Below are 20,307 nucleotides of genomic sequence, written 5' to 3' on the forward strand. Positions count from 1 at the left end.
GTCGCCATCAAACGCCGCGTTGTGTGCCACCAGCGCGCCCGTCGACCGCGAGATCCACTCGCAGAACGCACCTAAAACAGCTCCATTGGCTTGGCTTCTGCCACCATCTCATCGGTGATGCCATGGATGCATGCTGCGCCGTGCGAGATTCTCGACGGCGGCCGGCAGAGCGCATGAAAGTACGCCCCGCTCACTGCCCCATCCAGTAGCTCAACCGCCCCAATCTCCACCACGTTCGCCCCGGCGCCAAGCCCTGTCGTTTCCAAATCATACACCACCACCCGCCGCCGATGCGCAACGCCGTCCACTCTCCGCTCCATTCCGAGCCCCACCCGCACATCCTCGCGCCGCGCCCGCCACAGCCACGCCTCGACCTCGCCCACAAAGCCATCATCATCAAGGTATGCCGCATAATTGCTATCCAATCCCTCCAGCCACTCCGCCACCCTCCCCCGATCAGATCCCAGCATGCCCATCCCGCCCGTCTCCTCCCATCGGGTCGCTTCGCCCGTCCCGCCTGCAACCCTGCGAGCTGTCTCGCCCCGGCCGTTCAGCTTCCGCTGGCGCTTCTGCCTCTGCTCCAAGGCCACCGCGTCTTCGTCCACCTCAACCACTTTGACTGCTTCGATGTTCTCCTCAAACTCGGCAAAAGCCCCGCCTTCCCCGTCCCTAGCCCGCTTGCGCATCTTGTGCTGCCGTTTAGCCAGCCGTTTCTACTCGCGCGAGTCGAGTGCGCGCAACCGCGCCAGTCCGGAGCCACACAGCTTTCTTGCCCGTGAGCTCCAAGATCAGAACAGACGAAACAAAGGGCAAAGGCAGCAAATGCAGTACGCTACCTTGCACCTCGTGCGCTTGCTCTGCTCGACGTGCGTGATCTGCTCTCTCGCCATCTCGCCTTCCATCACCAGTGGAACATGAAAAGTCACTCCCTTTCACTGATCAACAATTCTGCGTCAACACACGCGCGCTTCACGTGCGCACCCACACTCATCGTGATCTTGGACAGCAGCAGCCCGTGACGCCTCGCAGCCTACCCGGCCACGGCAGAGACTTTGCGTTTACGATCCCGAGTACGACGACGCGCGCGAGCGGCTTGCTCTGCCTCGACATGCCGACCTGGGCAGGCGTGCCCATCTCGATCCGGTTCCGCGAGACTCGTTGAGAGCGCGAGCTGCCAGCATGGGTCTTGCGCCTCCGCCGCTTAACATTCGACATTGTTGGAACGTTGAGCGAGAGATCGCTGCTCTTCTTTCTGCCGCCATACGCCATCGGCGCCATCGACGCCGATCGCGCAAAGTCCTCTGCGGCAACGACAAGGTCCAAGTCGACGGGAGGGAGGTTTGTCCGCGCCGGCATCGATGCGTCGCGCGGATCGATAGCCGGCAGTACGTCGTCAAGCTCGGCTAGCGAGCCAAAGACCGAGAACGATGCAAGTGACGAACCCATGTTCGACAACACTTGCGCCGTGGCATCCGTCCCGACATCGCTCGAGTTCTCCGAGATGGTCGGCAGAACCACGCTGTTGTTGGTGGTCTCTGTGAACGATGCTGTCTGACTTGATGTCGAGAGCGTGCTGGACGGCACCACCTTGCGGCTCTTGCGCCGCCGCCGCCTCCGCCCTCCATTTCGGCGCCCGCCAGTACCCCGAAGCGACGAGAGTGACTCGCTGTGCTTAGCCTGCGACATCGAGCTCGCCGCCGCCACCGATTCCGATCCATTGGCGATGGTCGCCCGGCGTGACGACTTGATGGCCGCACTCGGCTGGATCCGGAACTTGAAACTCTCTACCTCGCCCCCATTGCAGCTTGACAGCTCCGACGACGACGTTGAGAGCGTGGCGACCGCAGCTGCACCCGGGGCCATCACCTCGGGCTTGGGCCGGTGACCGTCAAAGCGGGAGAGCGAGGCCGCCAGCGAGTACAGCGTCAGCTTGGGATCTGATTCCAGCTCCTTCCGCGTAGCGCCGTCTGTCCAGCTCTCGACCAGATCTAGAGCCTCGGTTCGCACCGACCGCAGTCGACCCGAGTCGATGCGCACGAGGCCGCGCAGTTCCGGCGGATGATCGCGGAGCGCCAGCACGCCCTCGCGCAGCTCATACAGTTCGTATCGATGCGCAAGCGGCGTGGCAAAGACACCGAGCCGGACCACAATGTCCGATGCCACGCTCGCCGCCGCCAGCTTGTCAAGCACCACTTGGCCACCTGATCCACAGTCGCCAATCGTCTGTGCGTACGTCATGGCATTGCCCGAGTACGTAAACCTCAGCGTTCGCCGCTCAAACTCGCGCGTTGGCGAGCACACCGCCACGCCCATCCGCACGCGCAGTCCGCGCCAAACCGTATCGGGGGCATCATCCGGATCCGATGCTACAATATCGCTCCCAAGAATGGCCCGCGGCCAAGAAATCTCCAGTAGTGCATGCTGGATCGCCGCCGCCGCGCATACCGCATCGACCGGAGCTTGAAAGGCAACCACAAACGAGTCGCCTTCGGTCCGCACCACGTATCCGCCATGGTCGGCAATCTTGGCGCGGAACACGGCGTTGTGCGCGTCGATAGCGTCGACCATCTCGATGGGGTACGCCTCCCACAGCGCTGTTGATGACATGACGTCCGAGATGAGTATCGCGATTTCGCCCTTTGGCGCATGCGCATCTTCGCGCGCTGCGCGGTCGCGGAGGTAGTTGCGTTGTAGCCGCCGCCGCCGGCATGAGAGGCCAACGAAGAGGAAAATGAGGCCAGCGGCGCAGACCAAGGAGAAAACCGTCACCGATGTGGTCCCTGTCAACGTTGCCATCATGTCTGCGCCTTGGGGCACAATGCACGACACACCATCTCCGCCGCACACACCGCAGTCATCAAACGTCAAGCCCGAGTTCGGAACGCCGTCGCAGCCGGCGCAGCGAGTCCGATTGCCGTAGCAAACCCCGCATGCGTCCTGCAGCGCGTTACCGCCAAAGCAGACGCCGCACGCATCCTTGGCAGCGTTGTCGCCAAAGCAGACGCCACAGTCGTCTCGATCGGCGTCGCCGCCAAAGCAGATGCCGCAGCCATCGCGAGCGACATTGCCGCCAAAGCACACCCCGCACGAGTCGAGAAAGATGTTGGGAACCTTTCCGGTGGTTCCGCCGGTGCACATCCCACAGTCGTCGATGATCGCTGTGCCACCACATACTCCAGCGCAGTCGACAGCTGCATCACGCCCAAGAGCGGGATCACATGATACCACACACGCATTTGTGCCATTGCACACACCACAGGCATCAACAACCGAGCCGGCGCCATCGCATCCGCGGCACGAGAGACCGTCGCCACCACACAGACCACATGAATCGACAGACTGGGTGGCATTGGCGCACCCCTCGCATCGGGTAAAGCACGAGCCGCAGCTGTCGCGATGGCCATTGGGCGTCCGCCCTGTTGTCCCGCCCACGCATACGCCACAGTCGTCGATGAAAGCCGTTCCATTGCATGCACCGTTGCAATCAAAGGAGACCATCGTCGCCGATGAGTTGTCGCATGACTGCAAGCAGACACCGGTAGCCGGGCCGCCACACACGCCGCAGGCATCAAAGTGCGCTCCGCCGGCTGGGATCGGCACTCCATCACAGCCAAGGCACGAACTCGAATCGCCGCCGCACTCGCCGCACACGTCCACGATTATGCCCGAGTACGGAATGCCATCGCAGCCTGCGCACGTCGAGTTGTCACCCCACGGCACTCCGCAGCCATCGACGCACGCATTGGAGCCAAAGCACACACCGCATGCATCGACATCGCTGCCGCCGCCAAAGCACACGCCGCACACGTCCTTGTCGGTGTTGGGGAACCGACCGGATCCCGAGCCCGAGCACACACCGCAGTCGTCGAGGGCAGCCGGCGGCGCGCACGGCGGCGGAGGCGGCGAAGGCGGAAGCGGAGGCGGCGGAGGTGACGGAGGCGACGGTGAAGGCGGCGGTGACGGCGGTGGTGATGGCGGCGGCGGGAAAGGCGGCGGCGGCGAGGGAGACGGCGGTGGCGGTGACGGCGGAGGCGGAGGCGGCAGCGCGCAGCTCCAGCTGGTCGAGTTGCCGCCATCAGACACAAGCATCAACGGCGGCGCGCATGACGTGCAGTTGGTGCTCGTTCCCGTACACGACGCGCACGATCCAGAGCACACACCACAAGGCACATTTTCGGCCACAAAGTACCGGAAAGGTGGACAGTGCCAGCAGCCGTCACCATCGTCGGTCCGTGCGGCGCCAGAGACGCATGCCTCACACCCCATCGCCGGGGAGCTGCACGTCCCGTTGTCGGCCGCCAAGTTGGCGCAAAGCGGGCGCTCGTTGCACGATGCACCGAACCATCCGTCATGACACGGGCCTGTGCACGTGTCGGCGAGAACCGAGAGTGAGCATACATGCTCGCCATGGCTGCAACCACCACCGAGTCCGCATCCGTAGCCAAGGCCGGGCGCGCCGCTGCTGCCGTCGCACACGACGTTGATTTCGCAGCCCGGCCCATTGTTGAGGCAGACGGAGGAGTTGGTAAAGCTGAGCACGTGATCCACAAGGTGGATGGCGGCCGACGACGTATACGTTACTTGGTTGCCCGTGACAAGCGTGTCGATCAAGCTCGAGGCCGGGCTTGCGCCGGCGGCGTATATCGCCGAGCCATTGACCGCTGTGTTGGCTGCCACCCGCCAGCTGTCGAGCGAGATCGAGCTCGACGCCGGGAGAAAGAGCCCGCCACCAATCTCTGCCGAGTTGCCCTCAACGCAGGAATCGGTGCCCGAGAGATCCACACCAGGACCGACCGCCACGCCGCCACCAAAGCTGGCGCTGCAGTTGGCCACAATCGTGGCATCGAGGCTGGTGGACGCGGCCTCTGAGTAAACGCCACCACCGAAGCCCGGGGCATGACAGTCAAGCAGGTGCGTGTTGGCAAGCGTGAGCGTCCGCGATCCACCGCCAGGTGCCAGCGATGCTAAGCACCCGCCGCTGGCCGACGCATACACGCGGGTTGTGACCAGCTCGTCAAAGCTCGCATCACACCCGACAACGCGGACGGCGCCTCCGACGGCTCCGCCGATGGCATCTGCGATACTCGCGCGCAAGACGGCGAGCGAGCAGGTCGCGGACGGGCCGGCTGACTCGACTGAGATGAGCGAGACGCCAGTGGTTGCGTGCGTGATGGCGAGGTCGGTGATGGCGGTGGTAGTGGCTGTGAAGCTTGATGCCGCCGAGACCGCCACAATGGATGAGGTTGTCGTCATGTTGTGAACCCAATCAGCAATGGTGACGCGATTGAGGGCAACGGTCATGCCGTCCCCCGAGCTTGTCGGGGCGTGAGCGTGGACGAGGGATGCAGCTCCAAAGGCTGCAGTCGATACGTCGGCCAGCACAAGCTCTGCGTTCTCATCGCGAGCATCGAGTTCGAAGACGTATGACTCGAACGAGGCATTGACAAACACCATGTGTTCGAGTGTGAACCGCTGGTTCGCGCGGCCGGTGCGGAGGTCAAAGAGCGGCCCAGCCGAAGTAGGACGCGTCCCGGACGGGCTGGCGCAAGTGAAGATCGGCGGCTCCGCCGGGTTCGACGCGGTGAACTTGATGTGCGGCGAGAGCGACGAGACGACAAGCGATGGGACCGAACAAGTTCCGCTCTGGCCATAGTTGCCGCCTGCAAAGCAAACGGTATGGGAGAAGGTCTTGAGCGTCACTCCCACCGATGACAGATGAGACCGAAGCGATGAGAGCGAGTTGGTCGTCGGCGAGACCGTGTAGTCGCACGCGAGCGCCAAATGCGAGAACGCGACCAGGCTGAGTGCCAGAGCACACAAAACCAACATGGCCAAGTGGTCAAACATCTTGGCATGCCCCTGCCTGTCAAGTGGCGTAGACAACGAAGAGAGCCGTTACTTTCACGCACGTGATAGATGTGACGGCCTGCGTTGGTTTGCTCTTGTTAAGTTATGGGGTGTGTTGAGTTTGGGGAGGTCAAGTGCTGTTATCCGCGGTGGTCGAGGCCTGGCGAGTGCCGCCTGCGGGATAGCAACGTGGTGACAGAACAAATAATTAAGCGATTTGGCTATGATTAGGTCGCCTACAAGCTGCAAGCCGCACGGCAGTGGTCACCAGCGATACACCTTTCAGAACACCCAGCGCAGAGGTATGCTCATATGTGCGTGGTACTCAGACTGTTTCCCAGACTTGTGAGTGCTATGGTGGCTTGGTCGGTGCAGAAGGACCGAGTGTGACCGCAGACCGAACAGCTCGCTTGTATGCACGGGGTTTACCCGCACAGAATATTTTTGACAAGGTCAAAAGCAAGCTGTCAAACCCCGTCCGAGCCACAAAGTCCCGAGGCAACACTTGACGAGGTTGCGGCTCGGCCTCGGGCTCGACCTCGTCAGACTCCATCTCGTCTGGCAGCAGCGCGAGCAGCAGCCTTACTGGCGGCCATCCCCTCCCCCCCCCTTCCCCCCACCCCCTCCACCCCCCTCCCCCCTCTCTCTCCCTCCCGCTCCCCGATTGCGACAGGCACGCCTTTTCCTCGTTGACCATGCTCAAAATCACACAGAGATATCGGTGACCATGTGGAGCTGCCATATGTGGAGCTGCCATTCGGCACAGCCGTAGACTTCAAAGGCACCTCAGCCGCACATAAACCATCCCGACTTCTTTCTCCTTGCAAGTTCGATTTGCAATTTGCTTTTCTATCATATTAGTTGCTTGTGTACCTGCTGTGTTGCTTAAGCGACGTGCGCAGCATATATTATGTTCCCCAACGGTTGACCCGCAACTCACTTGTTTTTTTTTTTTTTCGGCCACTCAGAACAACAAGTTTCGATGAAGATTCTTCTTTCTCTGGTGATGGCCCTCGGCCTCCTCGCCTATGCTATGGGCGTTGACGCATTTGTATGCGATGAGTATGGACCTATTGTGGCCATCAATGGGCTACGCTTGGACGGAGCAAACTCTGTCCTGACGAGTGGGGGCATGAAAGTGACTGTCGTCGGCGCCAACGTCGACAACGACAACAAGCCGCATGCGGTGACTTGCCCGCTCGACATGGCTTCGTCGTGTGAGTCGCGTGATTTGTCTGGCGGCCAAGGCGCCAACTCGGGCAAGGACTCGCATGTCGTTGCTGACGACGCTGGATCCCGGTTTGTGGTGGCGGCGACCAACGGGGCGGCGGCGAACAGACCTTGGCTTTTCTTGTGCAACGAAGGGGCGTCGCCGTGCACCAGCCACGATGTGTCGGGAGCGCAGGGAGCCAACTCGGGCTTGTCGCCCAAGGTTGTGCTTGACAACGCCAACAACAAGCTCATCACCGTTGCAATCAACGGCGGTCTGTTTGATGCTCTCTATGCGTATGTGTGTAACGCGGCGGATGCAAGCGGATGCACGGCGCACGACATTTCATGCGGCAGCGTCATGGCCTCCGGCACGAGCATTGCTGCCGGGCTGACTCCGTCTTCGAACCGACTGGTGGCTGTCGGCAAGACTGCGCTGCCGAGCCGCAACATGCAGGTCATCCAGTGCGAGTCGGACATGTCCGGCTGCTACAGGCGCGTAATTGATCCAGTGTTTAACACAGGCACCGAGCCGGTCCTGGCGTTTAGCGGCACCGATCGCGCGATTATTGCCGCCACCGACGGCAGCAACAAGCTCAAGATCTACGTTTGCTCCATTATCTTTGACTCATGCACGACATACGTGGTGGGTAACTCTGTTCTCCGCGCCACGTCGATTGTGGTCGACGACGCGGTCAACAAGCTCGCTGTCTTTGCGGTGACAACCAGCAACAACGCCATCCAGCTTGTCTGTAGCCTCGGTAGCAGTCTCGCCTGCACTATCTTGCCGGTGGCGCCATCGACCATTCCTCTTGCTACAGCGCGCCCTTTGCTCGATGCTGTCATTATCGGCGTCGACACCGCCAGCTCGGCCTTGGGCATCGTGCCGTGTCTGAGCCCGCCGCCATGCCCAGCGGACGCGACGAGCCTCTCGAGCTCTTGCCGGCTTAATGAGCTCTCGATCGACAGCCAGCTTGCGCTCGCACCGCTGACGCGTGTGGTTATCAGCGGCGAACTTCGTGTGCTGTCGGGTGGCTCGCTCGTCCTCGCCGACGCTGCCGTGGAGACAGACGTGCTCACCCTTGATCCGACTTCCACCATCACTGTCGACCTCCGCAACTTGACGTTGTGGACGAGTGATCTAATGGGCAATACCACGGTCCCAATAGTGGTCAACCAGACCGCATCGCTTGCAGGGGATCTCATTGTCCGCCTCAATGACTCCGCGGCTGACGCGTTCAACATGGGTACCCCCATTCCCATTATTGTCTTTGGCGACTCAACATCGTCGTTCACATCAGTCATCATCGAGATGAATGGCGAGCGCATGCCGCGCGCCGCGCTGATGTGCGCCTCCAATGGGTGCGTGGCGGTGAGTGAGGCGAGCGCGTCGTCGACGTCGTCACCGTCGACAACCAGGACGACCATGTCGTGGATGTGGTGGCTTCTCCCGCTCGTCTGTGCCTTCCTCATCATCATTGTCATCATCAACATCACGCTGTGGTATCGGCGACGAGGTGCGTCGAGGGCCGCAGATGCGGGCGAGGCTGATGCCGAGCAGGCCCAGAGCACGAAGGCGTCCGCCAGCTCCGACTCGTCACGCCTCGATGACGACTCCAGTAAGGGCTCCGAGTTTCGGTGGGAGTCTGGCGACTCTGGCTCGATGCCGGTCCTCGCGCGAACGACCGCGTCGGCTGTCCCGGACATCTCCTCGGCCTCGGGCTCGACCTCGTCAGACTCCATCTCGTCTGGCAGCAGCGCGACCAGCAGCCTTACTGGCGGCGCGGCGGTTCACTCGGGAGGCGCAATCCAGCCTGTCGCTGTGCATGTCACCTCTTACTACGCCGTTTGACTGCCTTTGTCCTCCACTTCTCCTTCAATCTTTCTCCAGCTCGCCATTGCGGCCCTATTGCCTACCACATCGTCCTCACTCGAGCGTGTCGAGTGCAGGCGGCGGCGGCGGCGGCACGGCAAAGCTAGACACAACATCGTCACCGACTGTGCCGTTGAGCGATGTCTGCGCAGTACGCGAGTCAAACGAGACAAGTTCAGGCCCCGAGTCGACCATCGAGTCAGGAGGCGAGTTGCCTGACGAGACGTGGACCAACTGCGGATGAGCAGATGAGAACTCGTCCATCTGCACTTCGTTGCGGAGTGAGCAGTCGCCGACAGTGCCAAACTGCGACTCGCCGATGTCGAATGACTCGTCGGCCGACTCGCCAACTGCCGCAAACTGGTCGTCCACCTCCTTGGCCATAGCCAGCCAGCGGTAGGTGTCGTAGATCGAGCCGCCAATAATGGCCAGAAGATTGGATCCGAGCGAGAACACGATGCCGACGTTGCGGACTCGCGGCGAGACCGTGAGTGACGAGCCAAAGTAGAGGACAAGCGTCGACGAGGCGATGCAAAAGACAGCAAGGGCGTTGTGGAAGACGTCAAAGTACGGCTTGACAAACGCAACGTGTGCTCCAGACGCCGCGAGGACGGCAACCGCGTAGAACGCCTTGTTGTACGGATTTGACACTGCGTACGACGAAGTCATCGCGAAAACGACTCCAAGCTTGCGCGCCATCACCGCAACCTCAAAGTAGTACGCTTGCTCACGGAAGCGCGCGACGAGGAACCCGTACCGCAGCGCAAACTCAATCGGACCGAGCACCTTGCGCCGGTTGACGAGGAGGAAAATGATCGCTGAGGGCAAGACAACGCAGTATGCAGTGGTGAAGAAGACTGCAAACGGTATCCATGCCGCGTGGCCGCCCGAAAAGCACTCGTCGCTCGGCGACGGCACGTGGCTTAGCCGCCCGTCACGGTCGCGCGCGCAGTCAAAGTACGACAGCGCCACAGATGCGAGCGGAAGAAAGAGAATGGTGACGAGCTGAAAGTACGCTCGCACCATCACCGCTAGCATCCCGCGCCCACGGACCAATATCTCGGTCCGGAAACGCGCCTTGCGCCGCGTCCACCGCGCCCGGCGTGACGCCGCAGCAGGCAGCACATCCATAGCTCCCGGGTGGTTGCGGAGATAAGCCTCGCCGTGCGCATCGACCCAGCGTCCATACGCCCAGTTGATGCCGTAGATGACACAGAACGGAATGAGGAGCAGGACAGGGCCGAGCATGGTGAGCACGTACTTGAACCGGTAAACGTGTGAAGCGCCGAGCCCGCACTCGGGCGACGTGAGCTCGATGTTGAGATTGGCAAACGAGAGCACGTCAAAAACCGCCCGCGCGTACTCGGGCCACGCCAGTGGCAGCTCACCGTACATGGCAGAGATTTGCAGCGAGGTGAGCCCGATGATGAGCGCCGCGTACTTGTACAGCGATCGAGACTGTGTGTTGAACCAGACCAGGAAGCTGACGCCCCCAAAGGCGACCGCCACAAACACCACAACAAGGAGCGAGCCCAGCGGTGAGCACTTATGACACTTGGATCCGAGCTGGTAGTAACCCGAGACGCATGACGCACACAACCGCCCACCGTACCCGACCGCGCACCGCCCGGATCCGGTGCATGCCTGGCTGTTGGGACACGAAATGAAAACGCTTGGATCCGAGCCTGGGAAGAAGCCCGGTCCGGCCTCGGGCGGTGCGTTGCCTCCAGAACACACACCGCCCGGCGGGCACGCCACGCATGACGGCACGCTACTCTTGACTGCCGTGTTGAAGTATGACGGCACGCAGTGGCAGTCCGATACGTTCGTCGCCTGCGAGACAGACGTAGTAAAGATCGGGCAGACATTGCACCCGTCGCCGGTCGGCGAGTACGAGCCCGGCGTACACGGCGTGCATGCGCCCTCGGCATCGCCGGCATACCCGGGCTCACACTGCATCAGCGTCGCCATGATCTGTGCCGGCGTAACTCCACCAGCGCCGGCAAGTCCGACCGCCTGGACCGCCACCGCAAAGCGGGTCGTGGGCGTGAGGCCTCGCAATGTGTGCTCGGTGCCGGCAACAACAACCGCGTCACCGGTCTCTGGATCTGTCGCCGGCACCCCGTCGAGCAGGATGCGGTATGAGAGCAGGCCCTCGTCAGGATGGATATATGGCGGCGCAAGCCACGAGAGAAGCAGCGTCGTCTTGGTCGCACGAATGAGGCCGAGTGCGTCCGGTGCGCCAGGCGGCGTGAGCGTGCAATCGGGTGGAATCGCGCGCCCCGGTGCGCAACTCGCGCACTCGGTGTGGTTGTTGACGCAGGTGACGCACGGAAAGACGCAGAGTGGCAGCTCGCACACCACATGTCGCGGGGAGCTTGTCTCGCGGTCCTGCCATTGCCAGGCCTCGGACGGAAAGTACGACGGCTCGGTGTTGAACTCGAGGCCATTCTGCCTAATCGGCTCGTTCGGCTGGGTGCTGCCCGGCCGCCACAATGTAAACTGGTCTTGCAGCGTAATGCCACGGTCCACCGTCACAAACTTGGCGTAGTACGCCGGTCGCAAAATGCCCAACCATGTGTTCTTGGTCGCTATGCCCAGGTGGACAACCTCATTCTGGATGTGGGCAAACTCTTCGGCGCTGTTGGGCACCACGGGGTAGCCCGGTGTCGGTAGGCCCAGGCAAAACTCGGTAGCCTCTGCATACGTGTAGAGATTGTCTAGATCGGCAGCGTAACACGAGGTACCGAACCGCTGTCCAGTGCTGCAATCACCCTCGCTGCTAAAGGCGACGCACGTCGGCTGAACGCCAGACCATGCCAGCGGGTAGCCATCGCGAAAAACGGTGATCGATGAGTACACTTGATTAACGTTGTCGGTGTGCGGGTCGCCGAGGCCGACGATGATGAACACAACTTTGTGGTCCATCTGCGGCGGATCAGTGAGCGTGTAGAGGTGGTGGAGGAGCGGCATAAGCTCAGGCGTGTACGCGGTGCCCTCGGCCGACTCTGTCGGCATGGTCCATGGGATAAACAGCGAGGTTCGCGGTCGTGATGAGATGTCAAACGGGTCCGACGTTGAGAGCCGCGGCGTCCGGTTGTTCGATGCGTGGGCGTAGATACGAACGTTCACCGGTGCTACCGGCGACGGGCTCCGCCAGCGGAACCGCAGCTTGAGGCTCGAGTACCGAGCGATGGGATCGATGTCAACCTCGACGGCGGACATGTTGGCCCCAAGCCAGAGCGAGTTGACATTGAGGACGGTGCCGTCGCCCAGCTCGTGCGTGTCTTCGCTATCACCAGTGAAGACTTCGCCGAGCTCGGCAAACTCGGTGCACGTCCGTCGCGCCGAGCCGGCTAGGTAGTACCCCGCGTTGCAAGCCACAACAGCATCGCCGCCGAGCTCGTTCGAATACGAGACGATGCGCCCATTTGCCGGCGCCTCGACCGCATCACACACGTCCAGGAGGCGAACGTTGCAATCAGGCACCAAGCCCCAGCCGGCCATACACTCGGTGCAGACCGGCGCTGCCGCTGGACCGGTACACCGACGGCAGTTGCCTGGACACTTGGGCCCCTCGCAGATATAAAACCGCGTTCCGCCCGATTCGTCCTCGAGCTCAAGATCGTTGTACTCGCCGGTGGTATCGTCGAGCGTGACAAACGGCTCGTTGAGAACCTTGGTGTGCCGGAGAACCTGTGACGTGACGTTGCCGAGCCAGAAGAACCGGAACTCATCCTCGTGGTCGTAGAGAAGGGTGGCGTCGTACGCCGGATCCTTGGTCATGCCCACCCAGCAATCGCCATCGAGCAGCTGCGAGACAAAGACAGCCTCGTCGTAGCTCTCGAGCGAGACGAGACGGAGGCCCTCGCCCTCGCAGTTTGCCTGGGCATCCGACCATGTGCGCGAGGTGTGAACGTGACTGTAGACGCGGCCGCCAAAGAGGTTGGTGTAGATGTTGATGCGGTCGTCCGACACGTCGATCGGAGAGAGGCACGCGGCCTCGACGCCGGACCAGTACGGCGTCCCGCCGTCCCATCGCGGGTGCGCCATGCACGTCCGCGTAGGCGAGCCCTGGAACTCGTATCCAGCGTCGCAGCTGAGGGTGCATACCGATCCAATGGCACCGCTGTTGGTGCACGAGATCGATCCCGAGGTCGGCGACGCGAGCGCGGGGCAAAAGCTGGTGTCGACGGTGCACGCTGGTGGGCCCACTCGCCCGATCATGCATTCGGTGCAATCACTGCTGTTTGCCCCGCACGTCCAGCATGAAGGGTCACACATTGGCCCGCTACAAACGTACGCGAGCTTCGTGCCTGGATCGCGCTCGACAAAGACATCGGCGGAATCGCGCGAGTTGACCGATGTCGCAAAGGCTGCCGAGTCTGACGGCTCGCCGGGCGGCCAATCGCTGAAATCGGCCGGCGTCCCATCAGTGTTGGCAAAAGTGGAGTCAGTTCCCGAGGCCTGTAGCGAGACGAGTGGACCGATGACGACATGAAGGACACATCAAGTCAAGAGGTGCAAGAGGTGCAGCGAGCAGCGGTGAACATGGTGAGTGGGACAAAGGCGGGAGGGCGTGTGCTGCCCAAAAAAAAGGTGCCAACATCAGGCCAAAAGGAGACAGGGCACGAGGAGTAGGGAGGGGAGGGAGTAGGGGAGGGGGGATTAGGCGCGGGGGGGGGTGTCGAAGGGGGCGGAGCAGAGGATGAGAAATACGAGAGGGGCAACAACAACGTCAAGGACACAAAGGGTTTCTCCTAGCAGACACGTACATCATAGTATGCGATGAGGTAGTCCCCTTCGGGGCTCTCGGGTGGTGTGAGGATGGTCAGGAGATTGGTGAGGTCGAGCGGGGAATGAAGTGACGCCAGGTGGCCTCCCCACTCATTGCACGCGTGCTCGGCGAGCCAAATCGAGGTACGCCCACTCAGGCTGGATTCGACCATGTAACACCGACCCCCAATAGTGTAGGGACAGTTTAGTGTGGCTTCGCTGCTGGTGACAAGCGCAAGCACAAGTGCTAGTGCATACGCAATGCCCGTAGCCCTGGCCATGAGTAAAACTGCGCCCTTCCGTCCCGAGACAAGCGATGCACTCGCTTCGGCTGAAAACTCCACGTCAAAGATTCCGCGTCCGATGCCGTGCAACACAACCGAGCGCTGCCAGCATGAGCGAATGACGTCATGATGTGGTTGGCTGGCTGTCGTGGATCGATGGGTGGACTCTGATGTGTGCATGGGTGGTAAACCGGTGGTGAGTGTTTTCGATCACCGGAGGGCGTAGTAGTCCTCGGAGAGGGCACCCGAGGAGCGCCGCGATGGTGAGGCCGAGCCAAACTGCAGCGAGAGCAGCGGCGAGTAGTTCCCGGTGCGAACACCGCGGATGGCGGAGGAGAGGGCGACAAAGGCGACAAACTGGATGATGGAGGCACCGATGACGAGCCACGGACCAGCAGCCCAATCGTACGAGATGTCGTTGACGGCGACAAGCATCCACACCAGCGCCGAGCCGAGCGAGAAGAGCATGGCTAGAAGCGAGACGACCACGCCCGCACGGGTGGCCTTGGACACGGTATCTTTCCCGGCCTGGTTTCCGACGACGAGGACAAAGACGGCGCCAACAATGGCGAGGCCCGAAAACAACGCCGATGCAATCAGGCCCGCAAAAGCCAGGCCGCCGTAGTCCACCAGTGGCTGCAGCGAGGGCTGGTTGGTATCGAGCGAGTCGCGGGCTGACTGGAAGAACTCGACGTAGTCTCTCAGCGTCACCCTGTCACACCATCCATAGCCCGCAACCATGTATCGCCCGCGACAATGCATCGCCCACACACACACATCGCCCACACACACGCATCCCCCCCCACACACACACACACACACACACACAAACACATCGCCCATACACACACACACACACATCGCCCAGGCCGGTGCTCGGATCACATACCGACCCCCAATAGTGTAGGGACAGTTTAGTGTGGCTTCGCTGCTGGTGACAAGCGCAAGCACAAGTGCTAGTGCATACGCAATGCCCGTAGCCCTGGCCATGAGTAAAACTGCGCCCTTCCGTCCCGAGACAAGCGATGCACTCGCTTCGGCTGAAAACTCCACGTCAAAGATTTCTGCGTCCGATGCCGTGCAACACAACCGAGCGCTGCCAGCATGAGCGAATGACGTCATGATGTGGTTGGCTGGCTGTCGTGGATCGATGGGTGGACTCTGATGTGTGCATGGGTGGTAAACCGGTGGTGAGTGTTTTCGATCACCGGAGGGCGTAGTAGTCCTCGGAGAGGGCACCCGAGGAGCGCCGCGATGGTGAGGCCGAGCCAAACTGCAGCGAGAGCAGCGGCGAGTAGTTCCCGGTGCGAACACCGCGGATGGCGGAGGAGAGGGCGACAAAGGCGACAAACTGGATGATGGAGGCACCGATGACGAGCCACGGACCAGCAGCCCAATCGTACGAGATGTCGTTGACGGCGACAAGCATCCACACCAGCGCCGAGCCGAGCGAGAAGAGCATGGCTAGAAGCGAGACGACCACGCCCGCACGGGTGGCCTTGGACACGGTATCTTTCCCGGCCTGGTTTCCGACGACGAGGACAAAGACGGCGCCAACAATGGCGAGGCCCGAAAACAACGCCGATGCAATCAGGCCCGCAAAAGCCAGGCCGCCGTAGTCCACCAGTGGCTGCAGCGAGGGCTGGTTGGTATCGAGCGAGTCGCGGGCTGACTACATCGCCCACCACCACACGTCGCCCGCAACCCACCGCACGCCGCATGAGTCCCCCCGCCCCGGCCTTCCCACATCCTCCCCTGCCCCACCCTACCCCACCCTCTCACACCCTCCGCACACGCCTCATCCCAGCACTCTCTCCCAGAGACACGAGACATACTGGACCTGGAACGGAAAGAGGGCGTTGTGTGGGACAGTGACCGAGAGCAGCCCCACGTGCGAGCGTGACGACTCGGTGGCTCCAAACACCAAGGTCATGTGGATCCAGGGAATAAAGCCAAGAGCAGCAACGAGGAGGACAATAGCTGCAAATGACGACACAATAGAGACAAAGCCCGAGGCGCCCATCGCTACGCTAATGTGAGTGCAGTGTGGCCATGTCCAGATCCCCCCCACCCTCTCCCCCTCTCCCCCTCTCCCACCCAGCCTCTTCATCCGAACACACAGTTCATTTCATCAATAGAAGCTAACCTTGGGCGGCTCGGCCGGTCCGGCGCCGTACGAGGCAAGGAGCTCGACGGTCACAATGTTGGCCTTGGTCACGGGCTTTTCAAAGTCAAAGGCGAGGACGGTGTCGACCTGGGCCATGGGCACCACAAAGATGCCGACTCGGATCTGGGAGCAAATGCGCTTCTTGGCGTCAACGCCGCAGGCCACGATGCGAACCTGCCGGACCTGCGACGCAGGACCGTCGTCCGAGTGCCGGACCGTCAAGACCACGCCCGAGAGCGTGAACGGCTCCACCCCAAAGTCGAGCGTCCGCCGTGCGTTGCGCGTCTTGGTCCAAAGGATCTTGCAGAGCGCGGGCGAAGGTGCCGGCGCCGGCGCGTACGGCAACGGCGACGGCGAGACCACGGGCGTCGGGACCGGGAGTCCCTCGACCACCACCCGTCCGGCACTGAGATAGTTTCCGACCGCTTCGCCGTCCGCCAGCGAGAGGGTGAGCGTGAGAATCCGAACCGGCGCCGTCGGGGCGTCCAGTTCGTACCGATGCGACGCCCGTGGCGCGAGCTCAGTCACGTCAAACGCTCCACAGATGGCTCGGTCGACAATGGTAGCGCCTGCCGCGAGCTCGACGTGGATGCCGGGCCGGCCAGACTCGCCGCCATACCCGGCGCCATCGGCGACAATCGTTACCGAGTGCACCATGGCCGCGGACGAGAGGACAATCATGAGATCCAGCGCCTTCGCGCCGTCCGGGCCCCGCCACGCGAGCCCGTCGAGCGACGGATGCGGCGAGAAGAGGAGCACTTCGGCCGGGTGGCTCTCGGCCGCGGTCGGGACCGAGGCCAGGAGCGCCGCCGCTGGATACTGGGCCAGTGACGAGAGCGTGCCTTGCTCGTGGTACGGCGCGAGGTTCGGCGTTGACGCCCGAGCTGCGGTGAGGAGGAGCGAGCGGTGCGCCCGCGCGGCCTCCGAGTGCGCCAGCGCCTGTGCCCGCGCCAGCTCGTCGACCTGTGCCAGCACCCCAAGCTGGTCGCGGAGAACCGAGCCGCACCGCATGCACACAACCTCCTTGACCGACGTCACATGCTTGACAATGACGTGACGCTCCGGGTCGAGGCAGTCCTGGCAGAACCGCCGGAGGCAGTGCCCGCACGACTTGCCAGATGCCGAGAGCATGTTGGTGCACTCCGAGTTGGAGCAGATGACGCTCGCGTACTTGGAGCTCTTAGCGAGCTGCTTGACCAAGTCGACGTCAACCTTGTTGACAAACCGGTTCGGGTCAAAGAACTCGAGTCGGAGACCAAGCGCAAGCAGCGCAACGTCGCGCTGGCTCGGGCTCAGGCCGAGCTGCAGCCGCAGCAAGTCGAGCTGCAGCGCCGCCAGCAGCGTCATCTTGGTCTTGGACGCCACAAGCTGTGCCGCCGCCTGGCGGTACTGCTCGACATCGGCCGCACTCCCGGTTCCGGGCGCGGCTTCCGCTGCCTCGCTCGCGCCAGGTTCGTCGGCATCGGCTTCGATGGCGTCAGAATTGGTGCCGGCATCCGGGCTGCCTGTGCTCGCTTTGGCCGCATCTGTGTCCGCGTCCGCCGGCGGCGGTGACTTGGTCGCTCGCCGTCGCCGCCGCCGCGACTTGCTGCCGCCAAGCTCGCGGGTAAGCTCGAGGACGCGCGAGGCGAGGCCGACCGACGCGAGCTCGGCTGACGCCGCCAGCGCGTCGGTCGACTCGAGCGAGGTGCCAAAGACGGCAACGGCGCCGAGGGACATCGGCTTGTGGCCCGGCGGCGCCCGGAACGAGACGTGCACAAACCGCTCCGGCGCCCGGACGCCCGGCTCGGCGCCCTTGTAGTCGTACAGCAGGCCGGCCCGCTCTTCGACCGACGCCGCGCCGATGCGGAACGTCAGCCGCGTCCCAGACTTGACTGCAGGAAGCGCCAGCGCCTGGTAAAGGATGCGACATGAGTCGACGTGCTCGCCGGCCCAGACGTCCACAAGGACCGGCGCCACCGTCCCAGCGGTCTGGACCAACGTCACCGAGAGCTCAGATACGTAGCACGGCCGACGAAGGAAGATGTACAGCTCGGCAACCTCGGAGCCCTCTATGCACTCCCATACCGCGTCCGAGTGCTGCAGCAGATCGTCGGCCGATGCCGCACCAATGCCGGTGGTGAGCGAGAAGAGCGGCTTGACCAAAAACGACGCTGGCGGGCCCGACATCCACACCGCCCGCGGCAGCTGCCCGGCCCGGGCCACCAGCGACGGAAAGTGCCGCGCCTTGTCAAGCCCAAGCCACATGGTGAAGAGCGTGTGTCGTTGCGAGTCGTGGACCACGTTTTGGAACCGCCGCTGGATGGAAATGAGCGTGTTGTTGGGCGCCGCGTTGACGTTAGGTGAGTAGTTGCGGATCATTGACGAGTGTGCCGCCGGCGAGTTGGTGTACAACGTCGAGCACACATCGCCGTGCGCCACAAACATCTCAGCCAGCGCCGCCAGCACGCTCGGCTCCATCCAGCTTGTCAGGTCGGCCAGGCTTGCCCGTAGCAGCGGCCACTTGTTGTCGCGCCCATCGCTCGCCAGCGCCGCCGCTGCTTGAGCGGGCACCGCCAACCCGAGCCCTAGACGCCGCAGCATCTCGCCCACAATCTGGAACGAGGCAAAGAACGAGGCCACATTCGTCCGGTCAAGCGAGTCGGCGCAGTTCCATCGCAGCAGCGCGCCCTGCTCAGACTCGAGACGGTAGGTAAACGACGAGAACGGCGAGCGCGGGTTGTCGACAAGCTCAATGGCGCCGGTGGCCACCTCCATGCTACCCAGCGGAACCGAGAGTTGCTGCCACAGTGCGCCGATGGTCTCGTCCGGGCCGAGCATCTTGAAAATGCCATGCCAGTCAAAGTTGATGAGCGAGAGCTCCATGGCCATCGACTCGCGCAGCGACCGGACCGCCGTCTGGAAGTGTTCCGAGAGGAGAGTCTCGGACGAGTCTGGTGAGACTCGGAGGAGGTTGATGCACGAAATCGGCACCTCGCCGTAGCGCGAGAGTAGCCGAGTAAAGTACTTGTCAACGGACTTGTACGGCTCGTCGCCGATGATCATCGCCGCCTGCCCAATCGCCACCGACGACTTGAGCTCGTTGGAAAACCGAACAGGCACCGTGCCGCGCCGCCAGCAAAACGAATAGAACTCAAAGTCGGGTGCAGCAACAGTCGAGCCGCTCGCCCCGTCTTCGGCACCCTCCTTCTCCTTTCCCCCGCCCTCGCCCTCACCCTCGCTGATGTCAGCCCGCCACCACATGATCAGCTCGCACTCCATCTCGTTGCCCGGCTCGCCGAGGTCGTTCAGCCCACGCGCGTTGTAGCGGGTACCCGGATTGAGGCACGACTTTTTGGTGATGAGGCCGAGCGAGACGCGCCGGCCCTGAGGAGCAGCCTCGCCGCGCAGGACCAGGGTCTTGGACTTGGCCGCGCCCTGGATGAGCGAGACGCAAAAGCCGCGGAGGCCGAGCGTGGCAAACGGCTCGGCTAGCCACGAGTTGTAGGTGAACGCTGGATGTGGCGAATCAACCGGTTCCACCGACGGAAACGGGCGCGTCAGGTCGAGCGACTCGCAGAAGCAGTGAAGCGAGTCGAGCGGATAGCCCATGAGCGCCGCCATGGCCTTGGCCTCGGCCTTGGAACACGGCGCGGGGTGCTCCAGTGGGATCTCGATCCACCGCGACGCCGCAATGGTGTACACCGTGTGATTGTCGAACAAAAGCATCGACGGCGTCGCCTCGGTCACCACCAGCAGATACCCGGTCGAGCCGAGGACAATGTACCCGACAATGGCCACTGCGTCGACCTGCGCACTTTCCACGAGCTCATACCCACGCCCGGTCAGCATCGCCAGTGCTTCTGCCGACGACGTAAACGTGTCCACGCCTCGCCTGCCCTCAAACGACAGCCTCCCGGTGTGCTTGTCGATGGCGATCACGTGCGTGTCCTTGCGCGACGCCAGCGACGACACGATGAACTGCTCCCAGACCAGCGACCAGCCGCGGACAGAGGGAAGACCAGCGACCGTACCACGCCCATCCCAGCAGCATGCAGAGCCCCCCACGCGCCGCCACCGCCCCGCGCGCGCGCCCGTCAGCCCATGCGATGAGTGCAGTCTGTGTGAGTCAAACTGTCGTCCTTCCTCTTCCCCCCCCCCAGTTTCAGAAA

The 20,307-nt window shown here is 62.6% G+C and overlaps 4 protein-coding genes across 4 annotated transcripts in view; all 4 read right to left on the minus strand.

The window, feature by feature from the left end:
- Positions 1-71: 71 nt before the first annotated feature.
- AMSG_06304 (uncharacterized protein) lies at positions 72-5,847 on the minus strand (the record flags this gene model as incomplete). Its single annotated transcript, XM_013901553.1, has 3 exons — positions 72-692; positions 1,075-3,158; positions 3,255-5,847. The coding sequence occupies 3 exons, from the start codon at positions 5,845-5,847 to the stop codon at positions 72-74; spliced, it is 5,298 nt and encodes a 1,765-aa protein (XP_013757007.1).
- A 3,068-nt stretch (positions 5,848-8,915) lies between these two features.
- On the minus strand, positions 8,916-13,709 carry AMSG_06306 (uncharacterized protein; the record flags this gene model as incomplete). The annotated part of the gene is made up of 2 exons (XM_013901554.1): positions 8,916-13,396; positions 13,701-13,709. The coding sequence occupies 2 exons, from the start codon at positions 13,707-13,709 to the stop codon at positions 8,984-8,986; spliced, it is 4,422 nt and encodes a 1,473-aa protein (XP_013757008.1). The 3' UTR covers positions 8,916-8,983.
- A 297-nt stretch (positions 13,710-14,006) lies between these two features.
- Positions 14,007-16,029, minus strand: AMSG_11966 (uncharacterized protein). Its single transcript, XM_013901669.1, has 2 exons — positions 15,825-16,029; positions 14,007-14,701 (listed from the first exon to the last, which is right to left on the minus strand). The coding sequence occupies exons 1-2, from the start codon at positions 16,010-16,012 to the stop codon at positions 14,200-14,202; spliced, it is 690 nt and encodes a 229-aa protein (XP_013757123.1). The 5' UTR covers positions 16,013-16,029; the 3' UTR covers positions 14,007-14,199.
- An 83-nt stretch (positions 16,030-16,112) lies between these two features.
- The window catches only part of AMSG_06309 (SAC domain-containing protein 9), a 4,772-nt gene continuing 577 nt past the window's right edge, over positions 16,113-20,307 (minus strand). The window contains exon 2 of the mRNA XM_013901555.1: positions 16,113-20,116. Coding sequence (XP_013757009.1) covers positions 16,121-20,116 — 3,996 coding nt within the window. The 3' untranslated portion in view covers positions 16,113-16,120. The remainder of the gene's footprint in view (positions 20,117-20,307) is intronic.

The sequence above is a fragment of the Thecamonas trahens genome (genome assembly GCF_000142905.1).
Source record: "Thecamonas trahens ATCC 50062 unplaced genomic scaffold supercont1.28, whole genome shotgun sequence".
Taxonomy (NCBI): Eukaryota; order Apusomonadida; family Apusomonadidae; genus Thecamonas; species Thecamonas trahens.